At 39.2% G+C, this 26,195-nt stretch overlaps 1 protein-coding gene across 30 annotated transcripts in view; it reads left to right on the top strand.

Moving 5' to 3' along the window:
• The window catches only part of ENOX2 (ecto-NOX disulfide-thiol exchanger 2), a 258,718-nt gene extending 232,744 nt beyond the window's left edge, over nucleotides 1-25,974 (top strand). For 23 of the 30 annotated variants that reach the window (XM_014729172.3, XM_070258442.1, XM_070258443.1 and 20 more), the window contains 6 exons: nucleotides 2,036-2,150; nucleotides 13,248-13,429; nucleotides 15,559-15,666; nucleotides 19,061-19,169; nucleotides 21,805-21,890; nucleotides 24,426-25,974. In XM_014729172.3, coding sequence (XP_014584658.1) covers nucleotides 2,036-2,150; nucleotides 13,248-13,429; nucleotides 15,559-15,666; nucleotides 19,061-19,169; nucleotides 21,805-21,890; nucleotides 24,426-24,557 — 732 coding nt within the window. In that variant the 3' untranslated portion in view covers nucleotides 24,558-25,974. The remainder of the gene's footprint in view (nucleotides 1-2,035; nucleotides 2,151-13,247; nucleotides 13,430-15,558; nucleotides 15,667-19,060; nucleotides 19,170-21,804; nucleotides 21,891-24,425) is intronic. The other 7 variants (XM_070258452.1, XM_070258451.1, XM_070258450.1 and 4 more) reach the window with 1 other exon arrangement.
• Nucleotides 25,975-26,195: the final 221 nt, after the last annotated feature.

Genomic DNA, 26,195 nt, shown 5'->3' with positions numbered 1-26,195 from the left:
AGTCTTTGGGTGACAAATTCTTGCATTTATATTCATCTGAAAGTATGTTTATCTCATTTTCATTCTTGAAAGAATTTTTCTCTGAGTATGGAATTCTGAATAAACAAATATTTTTTTTCTTTTTGCTTGCACTTTAAAGATGTTATTCCTCTGACTTCTGGCGTTTATTGTTTTTGAAAGAAATCCAAGTATTCAAATTGTTGTTCCTTTGTATATAATGTGTTGTTTTTTTCTGGCTGCTTTTATAAGAGTTTCTCTTTTTTTCCCAGTTTTATTAAGATATAATTGATATGCAACACTGTGTAAGTCTAAGGTGTACAGCATAATGATTTGACTTACATATATTGTGAAATGATTATCACAATAAGTTTAGTTAACTAAAGAGTTAAAGTGTTTCTCTTTATGTTTAGTTTCCAGCAGTTTGACTATGGTGTTCCTAGATATACTTTTTTTCACACGTGTCCTGCTTGGGATTCACTGAGTTCTTTGAATATGTAGATTAATATATTTCATCGAATTTGATAAATCTTCAACTATTTTTTACAAATATTTTTAATCATTTAATCTCGCCTCTCTTTGTATGATTCTACTTAGTTTCTCCTTGTTCTTCAGATTGGGTAAATTTGTATTGTTCTCTCTTTAAGTTCTCTCCTATTCTGGCATCTCTATTCTACTGTTAGGCTTATCTAATTACTTTTATTTCAGGTATTGTATTTTTCAGTTTTAGAATTTCCATTTGGTTCTTTTTAAAAGTTTCTATTTCTCTGCTGCGATTTCCTATCTTTGCATTCATTGTGAGCATATTTCCTTTACATCATTGAGATAGTTGCTTTAGCTCCTTGTCTGCGAATTGCCATATCTGGTTCATTTCAAGTTTGATCTCTGTTGATTGTTTTTTCTTTTGAAAATGAATCATCTCATCCTAGTTCTTTGTATGTCAAGTAATTTGGGGCTTTTCCTGCATATTGTGAATATTTTGCTTTTAAGATTCTGGATTCTGTTATGTTCTTCCAAAGAATGTTGGTTTTTGTTTTCTTTTGTCTTAATGATCAATTTACTTCACTGGATTTAAGCTGGAAACTCTCTTAGGTGGCAGCTCAAATCTCAGTTCAGATCTTTTAGCCTTAGCTATATTGTTTGGAATCTGCCCTGTGCTTTTGTGGTTCAGAGTTCATACAGAAATTTGAACAGATCTTAGACATAGAATTTGGGTCTCTCTCCCTTTGGCTGTCTCCTTTCTGGGATCCACTCCTCACTTTCCAGTGGCTGTGGTTGCCCCAAACTCTCTCCTTGATTTATTTAGGATGTAAGGACTGTGAATTTTCTATTAAAAATTTAGCTGCCCTGTGAGGTACTAACTGTTGTCTCAGACTAAAAGGCCCTTAAAAAACTGGGAGACTCACACCCTTCTTCTGAGTGTCAGCTCCTCTTCAGAATATGCCTGCTTTTGTTCACTCTCCAATGCCATCAAGTAGTTAGAGGTTTGGTTTGGTTTGGTTTTGTATTTTGTTCAGAGAGTATAGTTATTATCCATGGAAGGGTTGATTTGGTAGAAGTTCTCTCCTGACAGCTCTTTTTTGCTCTAACTTCTAAACCTGCAAAAGTTTGATTAAGAGTTCTGTCAAGTAAGACTGTAAGGGGAAGGGGAAGAGAATGTAAAGCGGTAAAATCAAAGGATTTGACATGGGAAGGTGAAAATGGCAGAACTCTTAAGGGAAAGTGCAAACATTCATCTGAGTAAGAGGTGAGGTCTTTCCTGGCCAACAGTGCTTTCTAACATGGGAGGGATACAATAATCATTGACTGCCAGATCTCTGGGTGTGGAAAGAAAGCTTTATGCAAGACAGAGTGTACAAAGTCTGCCTTGTCTGTTGAGACTGTTTTGGCCTCAGCATGCTCCTTTGCCTTCACCTTAAGAGAAAATTGAAGTTTTGTTACATGTCAAAAAACCATGCTTTATCTTGTCCTTAACTCTGTTCATTTCCTCAACATTTCCAAGGCTTTCCCACCTAAAAAGCATACCTTTAAACCTTAGGAAATTCGCAACATACATAATGATGAATTAATGGGAATCAGGAGAGAAGAAGAAATGGAGATGTCTGATGATGAAATAGAAGAAACAACAGAAACAAAAGAAACTGAGGAATCAGGTAAAGATAATTTTGCTCTATTTTATTTAACTAACATGCACTTGCAGGGATGATATTTTCAAACTGTGAGTACCCACTAAGGCATGGGCACAAACCCATCAGACTGGAACCGGCTGGAAACAAGTGGTGAGGCCATATAAGTACATACTCGCTGAATATCAACCATGTGGCTACAGGATTTCCTGTGGTCTTCATTTACCTTCATCTTCCATCACAGTGCCTAATTGAAAGTGGGCTTTCTTTTCCTAGTAGTGCTGGACATTTAGGCAGCATTGTTCTCAATTTGTTTTGGATTTATTAATAATATGTTCTACAGGAGGAGCCATAAGAGAGCTTATGCTTAAATAGGTAACTAGCCAAACTGTTAGGGAAAATAGTTAGAGCCCTACAGCTCTTATATCTTACACCAAAATTAATAACAGATAGATTTAAAATTCAAATGTAAAAAAATACGTATAGCAAAAGAAATTCTGGAAAGTATAGGAATTGGCTATATAATTTGGGATGAAGGTCACCATAGATAGAAATCAAAAAATATATTTTTGATAAATTTATCTTCATAAAAATTGAATATTTCTCTTAAAAATCACAAATTTAAAAGAGAATCTACAAACTAAAGGGCAATATCTGCAATACATGACAGTGTACCTGGCTGCTGCCTTCCATTGTGGTTATTTGGGAGTTTATTGGGAACTAAACAGAACTCTACAAACAGTTGTCTGGGCAAAGGCTTTTGCTCTTACCTAGTATAGACAGGACTTCACTGTGAGACAGAAGCCACAGTGTGGATCCCCAGTGGAACTCATAAGGCAAAATGGTTTAGCAATATGACAACACTACCCTTTAATTTCATAAAAAAAATCTTGGAGGGAGGTTACCATGGGGAGATTAAGATATCAGCCAAAAGACCCGTGTTTTCAGGTAAACCATTCCAGACAATCTTAGGAGTCAGCAAGGTATAGCAGACAAAAGCATTGGACCTAAAGTTAGAACACCTAAGTTCTAGTCCCAGCTCTCTCCTCCTTGACATAGGAAGAAATTCTTCCCGACTGAACCTCGGCTTCCACACTTGTAAAAAGTACATTATAAAAACCATCTAACAGGGATTTTATGATGGTTAAATGAATTCATTCATTCATTTAATAACTATTACATGCCAGGCACTGTGCTAGACCTTGGACATATGCTAGTATACTATCCCTACTGTGCATATGTTTGTGTGTGTGTGTGAGAGAGAGACAGAGAGAGAGATGGAGACAGAGAACAGAGTGATTATAATGCAAATCAGAATTTCGTAGTTCCAGTACTTGCATATTGAAGTCAGCAGCTCCTATAGCCATTTATGTGGTCCTAGAATCTTCACTCCATGAACAGAAACTCTTAAGGAAAGAAAACCATCAAGCCAGACCTTTTTTAAAGGTATTCGTTAACTGTTACTTCTGAGTTTCCTCTAGTTTTGCCATATGTTAGATTCCTAAACATATAAACCTTCATATGTTTTGAATAAACCCTTTGTAATCAGTGGATAGTTAGCATTTTCAGAACAGTGAACTAATTACTGCAAACACATACTATAAACTTATAGCCAAAATAAATAAAAGAGTTTAATAATAATTGAAGTATTCAGATTACTTAACTGGTTAGCCAGGATGTTTTATAGCTGATTAATCTTTGACTTATTAATCTTTGACCTCAGTATCTACAGTGTTGTATATAGTGTTAATCCAGTGTTACCCTAAAAGGAATGCAACCATAAGTTTGAGCATCCACTTGATAAATTGCTGAGTTTGAGGAGTTACTGGGGGAGGAGAGGGGTGTATGGGAGATTCGGATTGAATGCACTTACTAGGGTTATATAATTGCATTTTGCTTCTGTATCTCTTTTGAGTTAAAAGCTGTATTGGCTACTGCACAGAATCTTATTCGTTTAGAGACTGGAAACTCCCTGACAGATCATCTTATAGCTATTTTCTTTCCTGTTCCACATGCCAGGATGCTGCTTTGTCAAATAAAGCTATCTACAATAGACTTAATGGAGCTTACCAAATAGCTTTTCTCCCAGAAGGTTTCAATTCATTTTAATTCAAGGACTTTTGTGCATTTTTCTTCCCCTGGATCATATCTAATTTTGTTATCTTGCTTCTGTAGTACTCAACTGCAGAAATCCTGCTCGGTGTGAGTCAGTGAGTGGGTCCTCAGTTTTTATCTAAATCAGCTACATGTTTTAGTTATCGTTTGGTTCCAATTAAAAGCTTAAGCAACTAGATTTCAGAGTTGTTTTTTTCTCTCTCCATGCTACCAAGCTTGAATTCCAGGAGCCTGTCTCTGTCTCTGGTTAAATTTTACTTCCCAGAAAAAGTAGGAGTCAAAGCTAGCCTAGCAGTCTCACTTACCTTTCCTTGGAGTGCCACAAAATTTCTGTTCTTCAAAACTCTTTACTAGCCAGCCCATATTTGTGATACAGTACTGGAAATACTCTTGCCATAGAAGAAAGGACTGCTGTGCTCAAAGCAATGTGTTGAAGAAAGAGAATCACATCAAAATAAATCATGATAGTGTGAAACTATTTTATTCTATTGTTAGCCATGACGGAAAGTACGTGTACCCAGTAAACATAAGAACAGTTGTTCCCTTTCAGCATATATCTTCTGCCTTCCTCATTTAAACTGCTGGTTCTCATATTTGGTATGTATAACAATCATTGTGTTACCTTTAAAAAGTCAGGTTTCTGGGCTGCAGAGTCTGATTGAGTAGGTCTGTAATGGGGTTCTGGAATCTGCATTTTATCAGGCATCCCAGATGATTTAGATGCTGGAGGTCCAGGGAGCACATTTGGAAAACATTGACTTAGACTAATTCTCCTTCATTGTTATAGTCAAAGTTTTCTTCCTTTGGTATACAATCTCCTTCCTTCTCTCCCTCTAACTACCATTATTTCCACTTTAGGAGTTTGATCAATTAATTAACAAGCACTGTGTCCTATAAGCTGGTGGAAATAGAGATGTAATATATGTAAATCCACATAAAATATAAGAAATACTACTTGGGGCTAACCTGGCAAGTACTGATTAGAATGCAGCAAGGGCAAGAGATATTAGCTTGGGCTAGATAGTCAGAGTCAGTGAAAATTGATCAGGGATTTGAAAGATGAACAAACAGGTTTGATGAGAAGAGGGAAAGTAAGAAAGCATCTTGATGCAGAGACAGGAAAGGAGAAAAAGCAGGGCTCAAAGATGATGTGTATAGGGGGATAAAAGATTGAGTGGGCAAGATGGGTCCAGATTATGGGGAACCATGGATGCCAAGCTTAGGCTCATCATAGTAAGCAATATGGCACCATAAGTATGTCTCAACAATGGCACTAGTATGATAAAAGCAACATGAATTATATATTTTGGGAAATAATTTTGGATTAAGAGAGAACTAATAATGGCAGGATATGAAAAGAGACTTTTGTAGGAATTTAGATATGAAATGATGAAAGTTGAGACTAGAGTGAAGACAACAGGAACTGAGAAAAAATGGTAGAAGAAAAGGAGGCAACAGAGACTATGAGATTAAAGATGCTAGGAGTCATTTTAAAGGAATAACTGAAGTCTTTGGTGCCAGATTGGATGTAGATGATGAAGAAAAAGAAAGAACACAGAATGAGTCTAGGTTTTCTAGTCTAGGAGATTGCAGGGTTGGTGGTTGTATTAGTTCACTAGGGCTGCTATAACAAAGTTCCACCAACTAAGTGCCTTAAACAACAGAAATTTATTGTCTCAGATTTCTGGAGACTAGAAGTCTTAGATCAAGCTGTCAGCAGAGTTGGTCCCTTCTGAGGACTATGAGGGAGAATCTGTTCCAGGCCTCTCTCCTAGCTCCTGGTGGTTTGCTGGTAATCTTTGACATTCTTTGGCTTGTATATGCATCACCCCAATCTCTACGTTCATGCTCACATGACATTCTCTCTTGTGTGCATGCCTGCCTCTATGTCCAAATTTCCCCTTTCTATAAGGACACCAGTCATATAAATCTGTAAGCCCACCCTAACGACCTCATTTTAACTTGATTACCTCTGTAAAGATGCTATTTCCAAATAAGGTCACATTCTGAGGGCTTCAAAATATCTCTTTTGTGGGGGGGCGGGGCAAATTCAACCCATAACAGTAGAACTGACAGAAACACACTGATGGATGGGACTGATTTGCAGAATATGACAAGATCAGTTTCAGACAGTAGGTAGTTAGGAAATAGATATAAAGGATTCGTATTCAAATCAGGGTTGAAGAAAGTAGAAGGAATAGAAGATGGTAGTACAGAGTTGTTGGCCAAAACCCAGAGAATACGAATAATGAGTATGAAAGGCAAGTGAGAGAAAGACCAGCAAAAGGCTGAATACAGAACTTTGGTGGCTACCCACAGTAAGGGAGAAGGAAAGAAAGAGGAGATTTCAGAGGAGTTAGAAAAAGAGCAGTCTGAGAGGCTGGAAGAAAACTAGAAAAGAATTGGATTATAGAACCCACAAGAAGAATTTATAGAAGTAGAAATAATCAACATTATCAGATATTATAAAGAAGAAAGGATTGAGGAGAGTGCTAAGCAAGAGCTATTTTAGTAGAGTGATGGAGGTAGGGGCCAGAACATGTGACATTAAGGAGAGAAAGTGGGCAAAGACCACAGGCCAAGAAGTTGGGTACTGAGCAAAGCAACTACGGCAATATAAATGATGGCTAGAATTGGTAACAAAGTTAAAGTTAAGTTGTTGTTTGTTGTTCAATAGAAGGGAAGGAGGCCATGGAGAGGGTGGAGTTGAAGGTGCTCGAGTATGAAAGAGTACTTATGGGTAATTATGGGAATGGAATCTAGAGAGGAAGAATAGGAGGTGATCCAAATTCGGCTGGAGTTTGCTCTTCCTTTGAGACAAGAGAGATGAAGCTAAAAGTATAGATGTAGGTCACACTTCTCCATTTGGCAAGTGATTAGTCAACCATTGATTAGCTAAATGATTTGGAAATGAGACAATGAGGAAAGAGGAGCAGATCTGGAATAAACGTTCTGGGCAATATGGAAGAAAGAAATCAGTGAGAGGTGAGAGACCCATCAGCAAGGACCAACATGAGTCTGGAACTTCCTATAAGAGCCTTCTGCAACCCAGGATAAGGAGCAGAGGAAGTTGAGTTGATTAGAGATTGGCATGGTAAGCCTGGCCAAAGGTTTTCAGGAGGATGAAGGAATACAGGGTACTGAGGAGTTTGCAGTGGAATCTGTTTAGCCAGAAAGCAATTAGGGGACTGGGTGAAGTTGGCCACTCCAAGAGATTAAAGGTCTCAGCAAGGAAAGAACAGAGTCTCAGGGTGATGAGGGACAGCAAGATAACTGACAGATGAAGATAGTGTATTTGAGAGAGGAATTGAGAGACCTGGGAGGAGAAACAATGAAGTCCCAGGTGCATCCATGCTGGCAGAAGCCTGACTGGAGTAATGACCTGCAGAGGCAGGGAAAGCAAGGCATTGTGAGGTCAGGGAACTCACTTGAGATTTTGCCTAAACTGGCCTGCAACCACTCCCAGTGGGCCGTGCTCATATCATCTCCCTCTCTTTCTTCCTACTCTTTGTTCTTTTTGGCTTTATCTCTTTGTGAATCACTCCAGCTCAAACTTTTTTATGAACTTTGAGAGGAATGTTGCACATTTTTCCTTCTATAATTTAGTAATTTTTTTAGCTTCTCTTGTAATGCAGCTTTGTAAGGGTGGCCAACTCCCTGAATTTACTTCCATTAAAATTTTTTTGTTTTCTTTGTACCATTGAAGAAACCTAGGCATTAAATTTTTAATGGTACAAAATCCTTTTAGATCTTTTGTTATAGAAAAACACGTCTATGATTTTGCTCTGAGTGACTCCTCTGAAAGGAGTTCACAGATGCCTTCATACTTACATATTGCCATGATGAACTGGCAGCCTTCAGATCTGAGGAGCAATCCCCATAAAGAGAAACATTTTTTCCACATAGGAAATAGGCAGAAAGGAGAAACCAAGAACTAATGATGGCAGGATATGAATAAATTCACTGCACTGTACTCTTTAGTATCAGGACTGATGGATTCACCTACTCAAACATACTATTAAAAGGTAATATTGAACTTTTCAGTGTTCTGGCAATGCACAAAGAACTCCAACTTCAGAAATAGACCAATTAATATTAAGTCTGTGAAACTAAAGACTTGGTGTCCTCATTAAAATGACAAAAACCCTCATTTCAGAGAGTGGGAAATACATTTGTAAGTAGGGTCCCCTAGTAACACTATAGGAGATCCCATTTTCTTTTTCTTAGTGACAAGTCCAAACTGAAGAGATTATTATCTGCTCCCACTTGGCTGCACGCACCCATCTCTGGTCATCAGCATGCCCTTTGCCCCAGGAGGGAAGCAGTTTGTCCTCCTCATTTTCTCAGAGGGAAAATATTTTCATATTTAAACTGGAGAATATGCCTCTAACCATTCTACTAGATCTCTGCCCTTTTCTCTTCCATGTTTCTCCACATGACTTGCAGGACATGAGCATAATTACTGGCCTGCAGTACAAGAAGAAACAAAAGGAGGAAGATGAAATATCACTATTTTGTATTGAGCCATGTGGCTTGCTAGAGGACAAACATGCAAACCAAAGCAGAAATAAATAACCGTCCATCTGTAGCAGTCACTTGATTTACAGAGTAACCTCTATGCTATTCAGCCGAACTCCAGCTCGAGATGCTATCCTTGGTACTGACCCAGCAAGCAAATCAAATATTTCTTCCCGTTTGACAGATAGTCAATGTCTCTTTTTCCATACAGTTTTCTATATACAGTCATCTTCACTTTTAGCATCTCCTTTTATTATTGTGATTATTAGGAACACTGCCTGTCCAGTGACAAGTATCCCAGCCCCTGGGAGAGATGGCAAGGATAGATATTATTTGGAGTGCTGAGAATCCAAGTCTGTGTAACAGCTTTCTCTTCAAAGACACAAATCTGTGTGGTTACAGCAAGAATTAAAATCAGCAATAAAACCAAACATAAAATGAATGTGGCATGCCAAAGGTCTTTTGTAATTTTTTTAAACTAAAATGCAGAGTATCAACTGCCATATCAGGGTAATTGATGGCCATCCACAGAAAACAAATGTGGACACTAAGGACATATCTCAACATTACCAGGAAATATTTCTCACCAGAACCCTTCCTATTACATTGTCATTCTCTGCTTTGGATAGACAATCTGACTACATCAGCCTACCTCAGTACTTGACTGATTTAGGAAGACCCTCAGGCTCAAGGCATCGAATTAAACCCAGCACCTCCCTAGAGGCAGCTTCCTTTTAGGACTAGGGAATGTTTTCACCCTCAGAATATGGTTTTCTTCTATATATTTCATCTTTGTATAACACGACTTCTTTCCATTCATTAGGTAAAGGATGAATCTTGTCTTTGAAGAAAACTCTTCTTCCACTATTTATAGCTAATAATCATGAAGATTTTATTTCCATTACTTACTTTTACTTTCTTCTACCCCAAGTCCCTCCCCATGGGTAGCTGAAAGAATGCACAGCTTTGTCAAATTGCTTTTTAACATGCTTGTATATTTAATAGACAGGTTTGTCATTTTGATCCATTTTGATAATGTCTCGTTTCTGGGCTGTATGCTCTGTTAGGAATCAAAAAAAGAATAAACTACAAATGTTTCCATTAATTTGGAGTGTAAACAATAGAGATTAGTGAAATCTCATTTTTTACCACAATCATAAGCCTGGAACGTGGAAGGTACTCAATACATGTTTGTTGAATGAATGAAAATCCTCTGATTAAATATTTTGAAATAGCTTTTATGATTTCTGACCTTGAAAAATGTGCCATAAATAATTAAATTTAACATAGATTTCCTCATGGGTCTTAGTTTTTTTAATTAATAAACTTTAATTTTTAGATCAGTTTCAGGTTCATAACAAAATTGAACAGGAAGTACAGAGAGTTTCCAAGTACCCCGGTCCCCCCACCACACACAGTCTCCCCTATTGACATCTTGCAACACAGTGGTACATTGTTACGATCAATGAATACATTGTTATCACCCAAAGTCCCTAGTTTACGTTAGAGTTCACTCGATGTTGTATAGTCTCTGGATTTGGACAAATGTTTAAAATGTATGTATCCACCATTGTAATATCATACAGAAGAGTTTCACTGCCCTAAAAATCCTCTGTGGTCTGCCTATCCACCCCTCCCTCCTTTCAACCCCTGACAACCACCGATCTTTTTACTGACTCTATAGTTTTGCCTTTTCCAGAATGTCATATAGTTGGAATCATACTGTATGTAGCCTTTTCAGATTGGCTTCTTTCACGTATCAATATGCATTTACATTTCCTCCAGGTCTTTTCATGGCTTCATAGCTCATTTCTTTTTAGTGCTGAATAATATTCCATTGTCTGAATGTACTACAGTTTAGTTATCCATTCGCCTACTGAAGGACATTGCAGTTGTTTCCAAATTTTAGCAATTATGAATAAAGCTGATATAAAATCTGTGTTCATGTTTTTGCGGGGATGTAAGTTTTAAGCTCACTTGGATAAATACCAAGCAGCATGATTGTTGGATTATATGGTAAGAGTATGTTTAGTTTTATAAGAAACTGCCAAACTGTCTTCCAAAGTGGCTGTACCATTTTGCATTCCCACCAGCAATAAAGGAGAGTTCTTGTTTGCGCTACATCCTTGTCAGCACTTGATGGTGTTGTTGTTTTGGATTGTGGCAATTCTAATAAGTGTGTAGTACATTGTTGTTTTAATTGGCAATTTCCTAATGACATATGATGCAGCCAGCCCTAGTGGTCTAGAGATTAAGATTTGGTGCTCTCACTACTGCAGCCCAGGTTCATTTCCTAGTCAGGGAACCACACCACCCGTCTGTCAGTTGTCATACTGTGTGGCTGCGTGTGGCTGAAAGCTATGCCACCAGTATTTCAAACACCAGCACAGTCACCCATGGTGGACAGGTTTCAGTGGAGCTCTTAGAGTAAGACAGACTAGGAAGAAGGAACTGGCCACACATTTCCGAAAAAGTTGGCCATGAAAACCCTACGAATGGCAGCAGGACATTGTCTGATATAGTGCAGAAGGTGAGGGGATGGCTCAAAAAGACCAGGCTGGGTTCCGCTCTGCTGTACACAGGGTCTCTAGAAGTTGGAATTGACTCCACAGCACTAACAACAACAAATGACATATGACATAAGATGATGCTTACTTGCCATTGGTATATCTTTGGTGAGGTATCTGTTCAGGTCTAATTTTTTTGACATTTATCCTGTTTGATGTTGTCTGAGCTTCCTGGATCTGTGATTTGGTGTCTGACGTTAAGTAAGGGAAAATTTCAGGCGTTATTCCTTCACTTATTGCTTCTGTTCCTGTCTCTCTTTCTTCTCCTTCTGATATTCTCATTACACGTATGTTACATCTTTTGTAGTTGTCCCACAGTTCTTGGATATTTGGTTTGGTTTTTTTCAGGCTTTTTTCTCTTTGCTTTTCAGTTTAGGCAGTTTCTATTGTCATATCCTCAAGCTCAGAGATTTTTTCCACATCCATATCCGGTCTATTAATAAGCTCATCAAAAACATTTTTCATTTCTGTTACAGTGTTTTCTATCTCTAGCCTTTCTATTTGATTCTTTCTTAGAATTTCCATGTTTCTCCTTGCATTATCCATCTGTTCTTGTATGTTATCTACTTTTTTCATTGAAGCCCTTAGCATGCTAATCATAGTTGTTTTAAATTCCTGGTCTGATAATTCCAACATTTCTGCTATATCTGACTCTGGTTGTGATCCCTATTCAAACTGTTCTTTTTACCTTTTAGTATGTCTTGTAATTTATTTGTTGAAATCTGGAAATGATGTACTAGGTGAAAGTAACTCCGGTAAATAGGACTTTAATGGTGTGGTGGTCAGGTGTGGGGGGAGGGGAAGAATTCTATAGTCCTATGATTAGGTCTCAGTCTTTTAGTGAGCCTGTGCCTCTGGACTGTGAACTTCACAAGTGCTTCTCAGTTTTTTTCTCCCTTCACATGGGCCAAGATGGCTAGAGGGGACTAGAGTTGGGTATTTCCTTTCCCGAGATCAGTTAGGCTCTGGTAAACCCCAGCAGGTTAGGCTCCTGGTAAAATAGTTCCTTCTGAAGGTAGATGTTGTTAAGAGGAACAGGATGCTCTGGCATATTTCAAAATGGTTCCTCTTTCCTCCCCTTGCTAAAAGCACAAGGGGATTTTTCTCCAGCGTTCTCTGTGAAGACCCACTTGAGCACCTGGATATAAAACTCACAAAAGTATGGGGACCTTATTATGACTGGGTTCCCCTGGACTTTTTACCTCTCAGCCTTGTCCACACTGAGCCTCCAGCAATTTGCCAATTACAGTTTAGGTTTTCCTGCCCTGGCACTGGTTCCTGTGGAGGTTTCTGCTCATGAGTTTCTGGTCTGGTAAGTTGTGATTCTCTCCAGTTGTCGGGACAGCAGTTTGCCCTGTGATCTCACTTCTCTGCTGGATCTAAGAAGAGTTGTCGATTTTTCAGTTTGTTCTGCTTTTGGCTTGTTGTTAGGACAGAGTGGCAACTTCTAAGCTCCTTACATGCTAGACCAGAAACCAGAAGTCTTGTGTCTTAATTTTTACATTTGCCTTTCCTCTTTAGGAACAGACAAGGCTATATTTTTTAAAACAACTGTCAGCAAAATTATTGTGTGGACAGTCGTCAGTTCTAGACAATTAGTCCTGTATTTTATTATTACAAGGCTTTTTACTATTTGTTGCATTGCAAATAAAAATAACCAATGTTCCCTGAAAATATCTTAATTATATTTGGGGTAAAGAACATGAAACCTGATGAGGACTTTCATGGGGTGGAATCCTGTGTTCCTTTACAAAAATGGGTCTGTGTGCTTTTGTGTCCATCTCTTGCTGACATGGCCAATTCAGTTTTTCATTGAGATGTGTTTTATGCATGTCAATTTAAAATACCAAATTTTCGTGACACTAAGGGTAAACCACAAAGGAATCTGGATGTGTGGTTTTACTACTTTATATTTACTGCTTAGCTTTAGTATCACAGACAGAAGCACTGAAGGAAGAAAATGACAGCCTCCGTTGGCAGCTCGATGCCTATCGGAATGAGGTAGAGCTGCTCAAGCAAGAACAAGGCAAAGCCCACAGAGAAGATGACCCAAACAAGGAGCAGCAGCTAAAACTCCTGCAACAAGCCCTTCAAGGAATGCAACAGGTAAAGGCATTTTGGTCTTCTGAGCTTTTTGGAAGGATAGCATTAGCTTTTCACCTGCAAAAGGGTAACCTGCAAGCAACTAGAATAGCAGACCTCTTATTCTTCTTGATATTCTGTTCTTCGGCCTAGCTGAGGAAGGGATTATGTGTTGTGGTTAATGAAATATTCTGGTTAATACAGAGATAGCAATGGATCACTGATTTTCAAAGAATGAGCATTCAGTGAAAAATACTTAACAATAAAACTATTCTAACTTAATCTAATATTTTCTTTATGCTTCAGAAGGCACTTTGGGATCTGGACCTCAGGGTCCTTATGAAGAACCTCAGTTACTTAGATGTGGAAAAGTGCTAGTGATTAAGTATCTAGTTGATATAATGCAGAGTAATACAGCCTTTTAGAAGGAATGACAGGAATCCTACCCTTGATTTGGGTGGAAGCAGGGGTGTTACGGGTTTGTTAAGTATCAATGCTTTGGACACATAATACCAATTTGCTTTTATTTTGTTTTGTTTTCACAGTCATTTATGTGAATGAGTTTACCTGCACATTATTCCAAGTATAAAAAGTAAAGTAAATAAGTGCATCCAACTGTAATTGCATTCAATACAACATTGTGTAATAGATGCTCAATATCTAGAAGTTTTCTATAACCACCACCACAGTGAGCCTACAGTTCAAAAGGTGTCAACATCTGTTCTCGTTATAGTAAGGGAGTAGTACTTCTGAGTAAGGGTACTATCCTCTTCTGTCTTGCCAGACTACCACCCATTTTCCTTACAACTGAAATTTTGCAATAGGTTTTTAATTGTGTGCCTTGGAATTATCTAGGGCAAAGCTTATTGCTGGTTGGAAATCACAAATTGTGAACAGGGAGTCTCTTCTGGCATTAGGAGCCCCATGTTCCTAATTCTGCTACCATTGTCTTCATGTGTGACAAGCAATGTCACGTTAATATTTCACCTTTCCTGTTAGCAAAATGTGTGAAGTAATCCTTACTTTCCTTTTATTGTCACCATGTAGTTTAATTGGAACATGTAAATTACATTAGAGATCTTTCCACCAAAAAATGCATCTCCTCAGCTAGACTTCAAAGAATGTTGACAATGTACATTGTACTGTGTCTTTTAGCCCTTCCAAAGGTCTTTTGCAAGCCTCTGAAAAGCAAGACTTTGGAAACGTTTTCTTGTTGTTTTCCCCTCTTACCTAGATTTTGAAACCGTACAGAAGGACAGTTCTGCTATTAAAATGCAATTGAAAGATGATGAACTTTTTTTTTCATTTCATCACTTCAAAGACTTCAGTGAGACAATTAGGTTTCTATCTCCTGAAAAATTGATTTCACTCATTTTGATTACTTTTTATTGGAAAATAGCCTTGTAAACAGTGATAAAATCCCTCTCATCTTATCCCAGAAAGATATATAGTGTAATATGGTGGTTAACAGCATGGGCCGTGGGTTTCACCCAACCTGGGTTTAAATCCCACTTCCGCTACTTGCTATCTGAATGGCCTTAGGCAAACCACTAAACTTCTTTAAGGCTCAGGATTATGAATCATAAGGTTATTGTGAGGTTTAAATGAGATCATGCATATGAAACCCTTTGCACAATGCTTGGCACATGTTAAATGCTAAAAAAATAGTATTTATTATAATCATTAATAATGATAAGTCCAGTTCCTTGCCTACTGATATGGAAACTAACATTTGTGAAATTTGGATTCTTTACTACTTTCCTCACTGAAGTTGAACTTGGCTTGGAAAATGGCTATTTGCAAGAATGCTTTACATTAAGTTCAGTTCTATGTAACAATCAAGATGTTGTCTACACCGTATTAACTGCACCTTACCCTTTCCGCCGGCTGGAATAGGAAAGTGAAGTGATTAGATCAGTTAGTTTCTCAGACTCTTTCTAAAATATGAGCAAGTCCAATGGAAGTTCATAAGAGCCAGATGAAATAACTTAAAGTGAAAAGTATCGTGATTTTCCCTTTAGTGTCTCTGCATGGAGAAATGATGTGTGTGCTGGGGGAGAGTGAGGCAGGCCAGCCTAATATCTAACTTCAGCCAGAGTTTTTAAGCGAAGTGTGACTCCTTAAGACTTGATTGTCTTTGGTCTTTCTTGTAGCATCTACTCAAAGTCCAAGAGGAATACAAAAGGAAAGAAGCTGAACTGGAAAAAATCAAAGATGACAAATTACAGGTGGAAAAAATGTTGGAAAATCTTAAAGAAAAGGTACATGAGTCCTAAGTGAACCTTTTTCCTTGCCCCTTTCCCCCCTTTTCAGTGACAATGAGAATGCCCTAGAAGTTACTGCAAGAGAAATCAATGTGGGATGTTTGGCCGATTGGGGATTAAAAGCCCCATCTCCAGGATAATTCTTGAATCAAGGGCTCTGCTTTTACGTGTAAGTCATTGGCATTTCTAAGGGTTCTGGAGAGTATACTTTTCAGGAATAAAAAGTCCATCCCTATTCCTCAGTCTTCTCTCTTGGAGAAGACCAGAGTGTACACCTCATCCCTTCTTCAATGTGTCAAGCAGATAGCAGCCTGGAAAATTCGTGTGACACAAAATGCCTTTAATTAAGCATTTCATTAAAGGAAGAAACACCAGTGCAACTAGAACGTTGACATTTCTTCGCAGACACTCCATCTAGTGTAATAATGAGTAGTTGCAGATGAAATGGCCAAAACCAAAAGGTGGGGAAACCTTGGAAAGCAAACAAGGGGACACATTATTCTAAAGCTAGATAATAGCAACAGGGAAGGCAAGATGGAACTTTGCCTAGTGAGAGCCTACAGCAGTACGAACTACCAGCGAGGACCTCTGAGAGAGTCTCCTAACATCTGGGTGGATTAATGTATCACAACTATGAATCAGGTGCCCAGCCTATTTAAAATGTGTGAAGTGTACTCATGGTGTCTCCCTGTCATACCTCTCTGATCTCCTTTATGTCTGAACATTTATCTGAAGTTATCCTCTAAAAAGGAAGGCCCGTTGACCAGAACTGCCTGATTTTAATGTCTCAGAAGGAAGAGAAGATTAGGAGCTTAGACCAAGAGCCAGAAATCAACAGTGCTACAGTGCCAGAAGTCAGCAGTGCTACAATTCCACAAGAGCTCATGCTCTTTATCTTCAGTGCTCAACTCAGGAAGATGCAATGCGTAAAGGCCCTGGGTGTTTTTGCCAGCATAGTGACTTCCCCCGGAGTGCCATTAAGCACTGGCAACCTTGGTGTAGTTGAAACAAATGATTGAAAGTGTTTTCTGCTGGAGGCCATTTGCAATATGCTTTTAATTCTTCCACTTCATAAAACCAACTGTCTTCCCACTTTTGTGGGTGCTATTAAAGAAACAAGCACAATCCCAGAGAAATTCATTTATCAAGCATTTAATTGAAAAGTGCCAAATCTGCTCTATTTAGCAGGACTTTCCTCATACTATGAGAGCTTCTAAAATGTCCCAGAGCTGCTACATAGCTCTGTTTCGCTTCTTGCATAAAATGGAGTGTGTAGCCAGAAGACTAGATAGATGTGGGTTTGTGCTAATGACATTATGCTTAGAAATCACTCTTCAGGATTGACGTCACAAATTGACTTAAGGGCATTTTTAGTGATTTAATGTAAGCAGTTTTCTGCTTTGTAAAGTATTTCATTTAAACAAGCAAGAGGTCAGATGGCATAGGGGAAACTTGCCATGTTGTACTTAAGACTAAGTGTTTCCCGTTCTGAAACTGAATATACCATGAACTGGCAGCTAAAGAGCACAAGGAAAGAGATCCAACTGATAATCAGGAAAATGTGTCAGAATATGTTTTTTCCTGTTATTTTAAACAAAGCTTTTTTCAGAGAAAGTTGTGACAGTTCATTATAAACTGATCTTCTCTGGGAAGCTGATTCGTGACCAAATATTTCAACCTGACACAATTAGGTTAGGAAGCAAAGTACCACCACATTAGACTGCAAAATAATTTCAGGATGAAAGGAAAGCAATAAGTTTTGGTGAGGAGAGATCTTTTTTGTTTTTGTTTGGGTTTCTTGACAGTAAAGCACAGTGTGAGTTATTGTCAGTGTTTTGCAATATAACAATGTGACTTATATTTGTCTTGCTGCAGGAAGAACTAGCTCTTTGAATCTGCTAGTAAAATCCAAGGTGATAAGCATCCCTTCAATATACCTTCTAATTTTTTAAATGCCAACTATAATAAAATTGAAGTCAGGTTTCAGTAAGGCTGCATTTCCATTCAAGATGGCTAAAACCTCTCACATGTCTTCACATCTTAAATCAACCCCAATCTGTTAAACTCTCACACTTAAGATATGGCTTACTGGATCATTTAATGTTTTAAGAGAGTTAGAAGCACATGTGCACCCTGTGGCTTAGAAGTGAGCCAGTAGTTTAAGTCAAACTTGGCATGATGCTTACTGCCTGGATTGGATTCTAAAGGCCGAAGATTGAGTAGATCATCAAGAAAGGTTTCCCTTCTGACTACAGCCAGGAAGCCTGTAAATCCACAAAACAACATGTCTTGGAGCATAGACCATTTGTTTCATTCAGGGGCAGCATCCTGGAAGCTTTGAAGACACCTTTAAGGAAAACAGAAGGTAACCTGTCCCTGCTGAGGGCTTGTGGAAGGGAAGAAGTGACAAAGCATCTGAGTCAGCCATGCTCTGCCCCACAGGAGCATTTCCCCCCCTGCATTTTCTTGTATAATAACAGTGAGATTGAAGCAGTGATCTCTTTTGTTCCTTCTTCTGAAGGTTCTTCCTTCACATTCATAAAACAGAAAAGATGTTCTCAGTATCCAAAGAGAGAAAGAAAGATCCATGAAAGGTCTGGAGGTATTTGTCAGTTTGTTTGCTGGTCATGGATTTCACCTGAATATCTCATATGAAACATACCTGCTATGCTCAGAAAGAGAAAATTTTCAACAACAAAGAAGGTCACTGAGTAATGACATTTTTGGTCGTGGTCATTTCTTGCTATAAAGTCAGGAGAATACTAACTGATGATGTTCTTATCACAGAGAAGAGAGAGAGAGTTGATAGTCAATAAATAGAGGCTCTAACTTTTAGTTCCAAGTTGATTACCTGCCAGTGGATGAGCTACATTGTAGATTTTCCAGTCAGAGATGGGACTTAACCTTTAGCAGAGTCTAGACCTAAAATAAAAGAGAATGGTTTTTTAACAGTGGATGGCCTGGGATGAAATCCAGGCTCTACACTTCCTAGGAATGTGATCTTACGCAATTTACCTAATTTATCTGAGCCTTGCTTTCCTCATCTGTAGCATGGAGAGAATACATACCTAACAGTGCCTGGTACGTAGTAAACAGTAAATGTTTGGTCTGGTTCCCCAGATTACTTGTATAGAGTCAAGAATGGTGAAGGCAGAAAAAAAAGCTGGTGAAGATGAATGCCTTAATTTTTCTGTGTTTTGAAGCCATATAAAGAGGCTATGGATTATGTGTGATGCTTTTGTAATTTATGCTGTTTTCCCTCCCATTCAGTAATCAAAATTGGACAGTATTGCTTTTAGGATGCTGTGTTAAGAAGTTCCTATTGTGTAAGTGAAACCAAGTCTGTCACCAAATAAGGTGAACTGACCTGAGAATCATGTTATTTCCACAGGAAAGCTGTGCTTCTAGACTGTGTGCATCAAGCCAGGATAGTGACTACCCTCTGGAGAAGACTCTCAACAGCAGTCCTATCAAATCTGAACGTGAAGCACTGCTAGTGGGTAAGGAAGCTGACACACACACACAATGTAGAGAGGGCCGTGGAGGAGGGAAGGGGTTTACCTAAGATGAATAAGCACACACCAAACATTTATGAAGCATGACAGTGCGAGGACCCAGAGTCCTGAAGATGACAGGGTAAGAACAAGTACAGGTTCAATGAAAATGGTAGCAGCAGCTCCCAGCCCTCTTCAAGCCCTTTGTGGCCACTGCCACATCAAGTGTGTCAGTATAAGAACTATGCTAAGAGAGGATCAGCTGGAGAAACACGTAGGTTTTTTAAATCTCTATGCGAGGATACCTGAGCCCTCCCACTCCCACTCAAGGGATACTGCGGACACTCTCTGGCAGAGAGCTTTTCCAGATGAGCCTCCGGAGGAAGCATGTGCCTCTCTTAAGTTTTTCCAGGTTCCTGGCAGATGACTCAGGAGGCCGTCTGTGGGGTGTTGGACGCTGGTGGGCTTTGATGAGATCAGTGCTACGATTGCTCTCATTATATAAAAATTCATTCAGAGAGGCAAGATAGCATAAATAGTTAAGGCATTAGACAGACCTCTCTTCCCGTCTTGACCCTACCATTTCCATCCTGAGCTACAGTTCCTCCATCTGCAAAATGGGCATGATAATATTACTCACCTCAAGGGCAACTGCAAATTTTAAATACAATATTTCATCAAAATCGCTTAGCAAAGTGCCCAGCCCATAGTAAGCCCTCCATATATGGAAATCATTTTGCACTTACAGCACTATTCACAAATATTTGTTGACCTCTTATTCTATTTGGAGAATACTGGCAGATTGAGGTCTTAAAATATTCACTCATCTAAAAGGGGCTGGTCTTGGGCCTCAGCAAATAATCCCAACTCCCTTCTTGGAAGCTGAGCCACATAGTAGCCCCATCCCAGTCTCAAAAGTCCTCCACAGTGATTGGGTTCTGCATATTTTAAGATATATCTGCCTCCTTTGGTAATGGATGTTGTACTGAGATTTGACACTTTGATATGTTAATGAGGATGCACAGGGAGATCTGCCATTGAGTCTTCAAGAAAAGTAACAATTTATTTCCATTTTCCAACTCAAAGTTCTTTAACAAATTGGCATGGCAACGGGGAGACCTGTCAGAGAAGAGCCGGGGGTAGGAGGAAGCCTCTGTAAATGGATAGTTCTAGAAACAAAGATTCTTAAGATAAGTGTTGCTTGTTTTTTAAAGAAAGTATTCTTGGGCTGACAGAAAGAAAGGAAAATCTGTTTTTTAAATTGGTTCTTTGGGTGTGAACCCACAAAAGCTGCCTAGTGTTTTGAAACCTATGGAGTTATTTCTTGGCATTTGACAGCCTTTCTTGGCCACAGCATCTAGAATTCCTTTGAACATGGACTGTCTTCTTCAGAATTTAAGTTTCTCAGCTTGAGTCAGTGTTTAGAAATTCAATTTACCTAGTCATTTAAGAACACTGTCATAAGTGGCAGCATGCATTTTGAACAGATTTTGAACCCTACCATCAGTTCCTTTTGGATCCTCCAACCCAGCCCCTTGCCATCTAATATTTCGACAATTTTCACAAAGAACTGATTTGAACTTCAAGCTACAATCTAAACTTGATATGTTTTTAGTTGCTTAAAAGGATAGACAAGTTGTGATTTATAAACCAAATCAAATTTAGTTTGTATTTCTTAGCAGTTTTCAGCAAATTCAATTCTAGGTATATTTGATGTCCCTTTGATTTTATGAAGGGAGGTGAATTCAAAAAATTTAAAGAAATAAATAGTAGACTTCTGAACAATTTATATTCCACCCGTTGCCAGAGAAAGAAATATTAGAACAATTAACCTGATGGCCAGAACAGTCAAGGCAGTAGGTATAGCTGTCAATCACCCCAGAGTTATGTTGAGTAAAAATCATGCACATTCCTGGAGGCTGTAAACTGCTGTAAGAATTCTGTTGCTTCAAGAAATTCAGAGCTCTTAGCACAAACAGAACGCTAGTGACTACTTGAGTGAATGAAATGTTTGGTTTTTCTTTACAGAGCTACTCAGAGAGTAAAACCCAAATATAATCAGCAGATTCTCTTGTGAGAGGCTCGAGGTTAATCAGGCAAAGTGCATGATTTGTACTTTTGCCACAACAGCGAGACGTTATTAACGCATAAGAGGCTAAAGTCCAATTAAAGAATGTGCAGAAGAGCTGCAAGACCCAGCACAATCTAAATTCATTGTAAAATTCTAAATTCATGGTAAAACGTAGAATTCAAATTGTCTTTGGCCAGCATGAATGATGGCACTGACTCCTCAGATGCCACCTTTTCTACATGTGATCTAGTGTGGTAAGAGGCGGTATGTGTAGTGGTTAAGAGCAACTGCCTGGGTTTAAATACCAGCTCTGCCACTTACCAGCTGTGTGACCTTGGGCAAGTTGCTTAAACTTTCTGTGCCTCAGTGTTCTCACCTGTGAAATGGGTATGGTAATACCTACCTCACAGGATTGTTGTAAAGATTAAATGAGTAACATATATGTCAACTCAGAGTAGTGCTCAGTGTGTAGTATGTTGTACGTGCGAGTTAGCTCTTGCCATACACTGTCACGTGGCATCATAAAGAATACAATGCTCAAGTGTAACCTCCATGGTATTGTCTCTCTAGGGATTATCTCCACATTCCTTCATGTCCACCCATTTGGAGCAAGCATTGAATACATTTGTTCCTACTTGCACCGTCTAGATAATAAGGTATGTGGGGGCCTGAAATTGGTGTGCAAGGGGATGTAGGGTTCTTTGTGAACAGGTGACCTTACTCTCTTCAAGCATAAATAAGTCATTAGTAATCACTCTAAGGAAATTTCCCTTGCCTATTCTCTCACTGTGATTCAGTGTAGAGCTTCTGTCTTGCAAGTAAGATGACCGTCTGTCCCTATTTGCCTGAGACTGAGGGGTTTCCTGGGACTTGGGACTTCCAATGCTAAAACTGAGGAAGTCCCAGGCAAACCTGAATGAGTTGGCCACCCTACTTCCAAGATCCATCTTAGAAGAATTTTCCTCCTTTCTCTTAATTTACATATAAGCTGCAGATTAACCATATTTCTCACCAGTCAAACTTTTGCCCTGGGTCTTTAGCCATTAGCAAATGTTAGATTTCAAAATTGTAAGTCTTCCTCCAGCCCCTTCCCCAGCCATCCTCATCACCACTGCCATTATCTGTAATGAAACAATCAAGGCAGGGGTGAAAAAAGATGGAACTATAAGTCTATAACACAGACTGAATATTTGCTCACAGCTGATCTCGTGGGCCAGTTCCTTCCCTGGATCCTATCCTGTGGGGGAACTCACAGAGCAATCAGGAGCAAGAGGAAGTGCTAGATCCCTAGAAAGTCAAGGATGTCTCATAGAGGCAGGAGGGGACTCTTGACCCCTCAGAAGAAATAACCTCATGATACATATTTTCAGAAGCAGGTTCAGTTAAACCTGCTCATGGGTTGTACTCACTCTTGCACAAAATCTGGGCCTTTTGAGCAATGCCGTTGAAATGCAGATTCCTGACAGTTGAATGTCCTACATGTTAAACCATTGAAGCATATGTCCTCTTAACAACAGCACTGGCCCATTTTGGAATCCAACTGTGGTGATACATCCTCCTCATGGCGTGGGTTCTAGTTCTAGCTAGAACTCCCCCTCATTTCCCTCTAGGAAGTGATGCTATTCTGCAATTAAGTAGCCCATTTGGCAGTGAAGGGAGGGATGGAATGAGCGCCAGGACCAAGTGGTTGGTTGAAGTGGTAAGAAATTGAACTATATGTCAGTAAAAATGATCTGGTTCTTTTTTTAAATTACAAAAATAATGCATACGTATTGTCTTTAAAATATAAGCAATATAGAAATATAGTAAAGGGAAAGTGAAAGTTACCCACCATCCCACCCCTCAAGGATAACCACTGTTAACAGTTTGGCCTGTCTTATCTCAGATCTTTTTCTATGCATATGCTGCACCTACATTGTATGTGCATATATATATAACATTATGTATTTACGGTTTTTGAAATGGGGATTTGACTCTATGTCATACTCTGTAATGTGCTTCTTTCGCTCAACTGGGTACAGTCTACTACCAGCACTGGGAAGAAGACATGACTTCACTCCTGGCCTAGGCCCAGTTCCTCCTGAGCAGCTTCCTACCAGAGTAGTGCCAGGGCCTCCCAAAGGGAGCCTGCAGTGGTACCAGCAGAATTGGGGGGCTCCTTCCCTCCAGCTTCAGAAACATTCAGTGTGGTGGCGACTCAGGGTTTCTTTAAGGATCACCTAGTACTATTCAGTCAAGCCCTAGCGCCCAGGTTCACAGTTAGGAAGGTTGCTACCAATGTAAAGATGACTACCGGAAGCAAGCCCTAAAGGCTCCACAGATTTTGGTTTTGTATTGATGTGTGTGCATGTGTGTGCGTGTGCGTGTGTGTGTGAGTGTAGTGTGTATAGACAATGCACAGAAGCAGGAACATGGAGTCCTCCCTTCTCCTGTCACTTTTTCTTTGTGAACTAATGTGTGTGTGCAGAATTCTTCTCTGGTGGCAGCCATTTCTGCCTTCTTCTCCTCCCAAAAGACTTCACAGCTTCAGTAGGCCTGTACGTTGCATCACCAGCACTGATTACTGTCATTCAGCTGGCTACAAACCCAAGCCTCTCCACACGGCTGACACCACTAGCTCTTTCCAATAGAAAGCTCGGTCACAATCAATCTCAAAAACATCATACCAAGGGAAGGAAACTAGTCACAAAGGACTATATATTGTATGATTACACTTATATGAAATTTCAAGAAAATGCAAAACCACAGTGAGAAAATCTGAGTCAGGGATTGGAAGTGAGGATTGATTGCAAAGGGGCATGAAGGAACTTTTTTGAGGTGATGGAATGTTCTAAAACTGAATTGTAGTAACACTTGCACAATTGCATATATTTACTAAAACTCATCAAACTGTACATATGAAATAGGTGAATTTGTTGTATGTAAGTTATACCTAAATAAAGCAATTATGAAATATATAAACAAAAATAAAGCTCAGTGGTCTGGTGATCACAGCAGAGGAAGGCTGCCATCTGGAAGCCACTCAACCAACACATACACATGCACAAGGAGGAGGAAGGGGTCAACCCCACCCACAACATGCACATGTATGCGTGTATGCATCAGCGTTCTAAAGCAGGCAACATTGGGGAAAAAGACCCAGATTAGAAAGGTAGCACTGGTTTTGAATGGAGATGTCCTCTGTCCCACAGATCTGCACCAGTGATGTGGAATGTCTCATGAGCAGACTCCAGCATACCTTCAAGCAGGAAATGACTGGAGTTGGAGCCAGTCTGGAGAAAAGGTGGAAATTCTGTGGCTTTGAGGGCTTGAAACTGACCTGATTCCCTTTCCCTAACAACCTTGGATCCTGAAAATTAAATGTGTCTTGGACAAGCCTAGAAAGTGATTTGTATTTTCAATGGTTTTCAAGTGGAAATTGCTTTAAATTTGTCAATTCATTCCTGGAATATCTTTTGAGTTAAAACAAGGATCCTAGAGCAGCACCTCGAGCTACAGGCCCTAAAAGAAATTGACTCAAACCTCAAGTGCTGTAACTTCCTTTCTGTCAAATTGGTTGTCTTTTTTATTAATAGTATCGAGAAAGGCCTGAGGCTAAAGAGTATTTGAGGTGTTTTCGGTGTCTGTACTACTGTTGTAGACTTTGGTATTTTTTTAAACACTGTTAACTGAAATGTTTTGATGATTTGTATGTGATTTGTGTTTCGAAAGTTCCCTTCACGTTAATGTTACTACTGGTGAGAGGAATGAAAGGAGCACGAGGTACTCCATAACTGACATTGTCTTTCCAATCCCCAGTAGGCCAGTGAATGAAGAATACGTCAGTGTCTTCTAGAAGGTGCTTGACCAGGTTCACCTTTTAAAAGACAAAGCATGGTTTGTGGCTTTTTGCAAAATTACTGTGAACCAAAAGTTGACAAATGTTCCAAAGTTATTTTCTCTAATATATCAGATAAAAGGTTTATTTCAGAATTTTAAAAATGTCTATATGTATTTGCAGAAAGCAAGTGTCCAGTATGACTGGCATGTGTACGTGCTATTCAGAATCACCTTGTAAATAGTCTGCTTTTAAAGAAGGGCATGTTTAGTTTTCTATGAATTAAAACACACATGTGCACACACGCACATGTGCACATAAAACACACACACATTAGCAAAAGGGATTTATTTTAATATGCTTTCCTCCCTGGCCTTCTTACAAAGTCTGTTGGTCTCTTTTCTTCTGCTGTCAGCGTGTTGAATTGCAAACCGTGTACTGCTGTAAATAATATGTTTACTTCATGCTGAATGTTTGCAAAGGCTTGATATGCGTATTAATGGAAAATTCTCGGTTATGAATAAATAATGGACCAGGGTGTGTGAGGCCTCCTGCACATAGGTCAGCTCCACCTGGAGTGCCAATTTGCCAGGGACACCTCCGGTTCTGTGGTGCCCATCAGCAGATTGCAATGGCAGAATTTGCGTGGACCAGTCAGGAAGTCCTGCGTGATGGAAAAGAAAGGGAATGGATGGGGATTTGGGGCTAATATCCCGAGGCAGAGATGGTCTTTTCTTTTGTGGTGTTGGTGGTGCTTATAATAACACAAGCATGCCCTCCCTTGAGTCTTGATTCAAAATAAGAGAATGTACTGAGTAAGCAAAGCCAATGAAGAGTATTTCAGGAAAATACTTTGTAAATGAGATGTCAGTAGTGTTCAAAGTTGTATTTTTAAAAGATAAATATTCCTTTTTTATACCTCAGTTTGGTGTTCTGTTTTGAATTATTTGCTCGCGAAGTAATCCTTTCGTAAGTCATCTCAATTTCTTCCTTTGAGTTACCAGGATGTTGGAAAAGATGCTAAACCTTCTGCCTTGACAACTAGAAATTGAGTTCCATGGCAGCCCATTAATGCTGAAAGCTGGCTTCCCCCTTAAGCACCCAGCTGTGGCACCAGCAGGAAGCTAGGGTTATTTTTACACTG

This window comes from Equus caballus, chromosome X, assembly GCF_041296265.1.
Source record: "Equus caballus isolate H_3958 breed thoroughbred chromosome X, TB-T2T, whole genome shotgun sequence".
In the NCBI taxonomy this organism is placed as follows: domain Eukaryota; kingdom Metazoa; phylum Chordata; class Mammalia; order Perissodactyla; family Equidae; genus Equus; species Equus caballus.
Note: the sequence above shows the minus strand (reverse complement) of the source record. Positions and strands in the feature narration are given on the sequence as shown.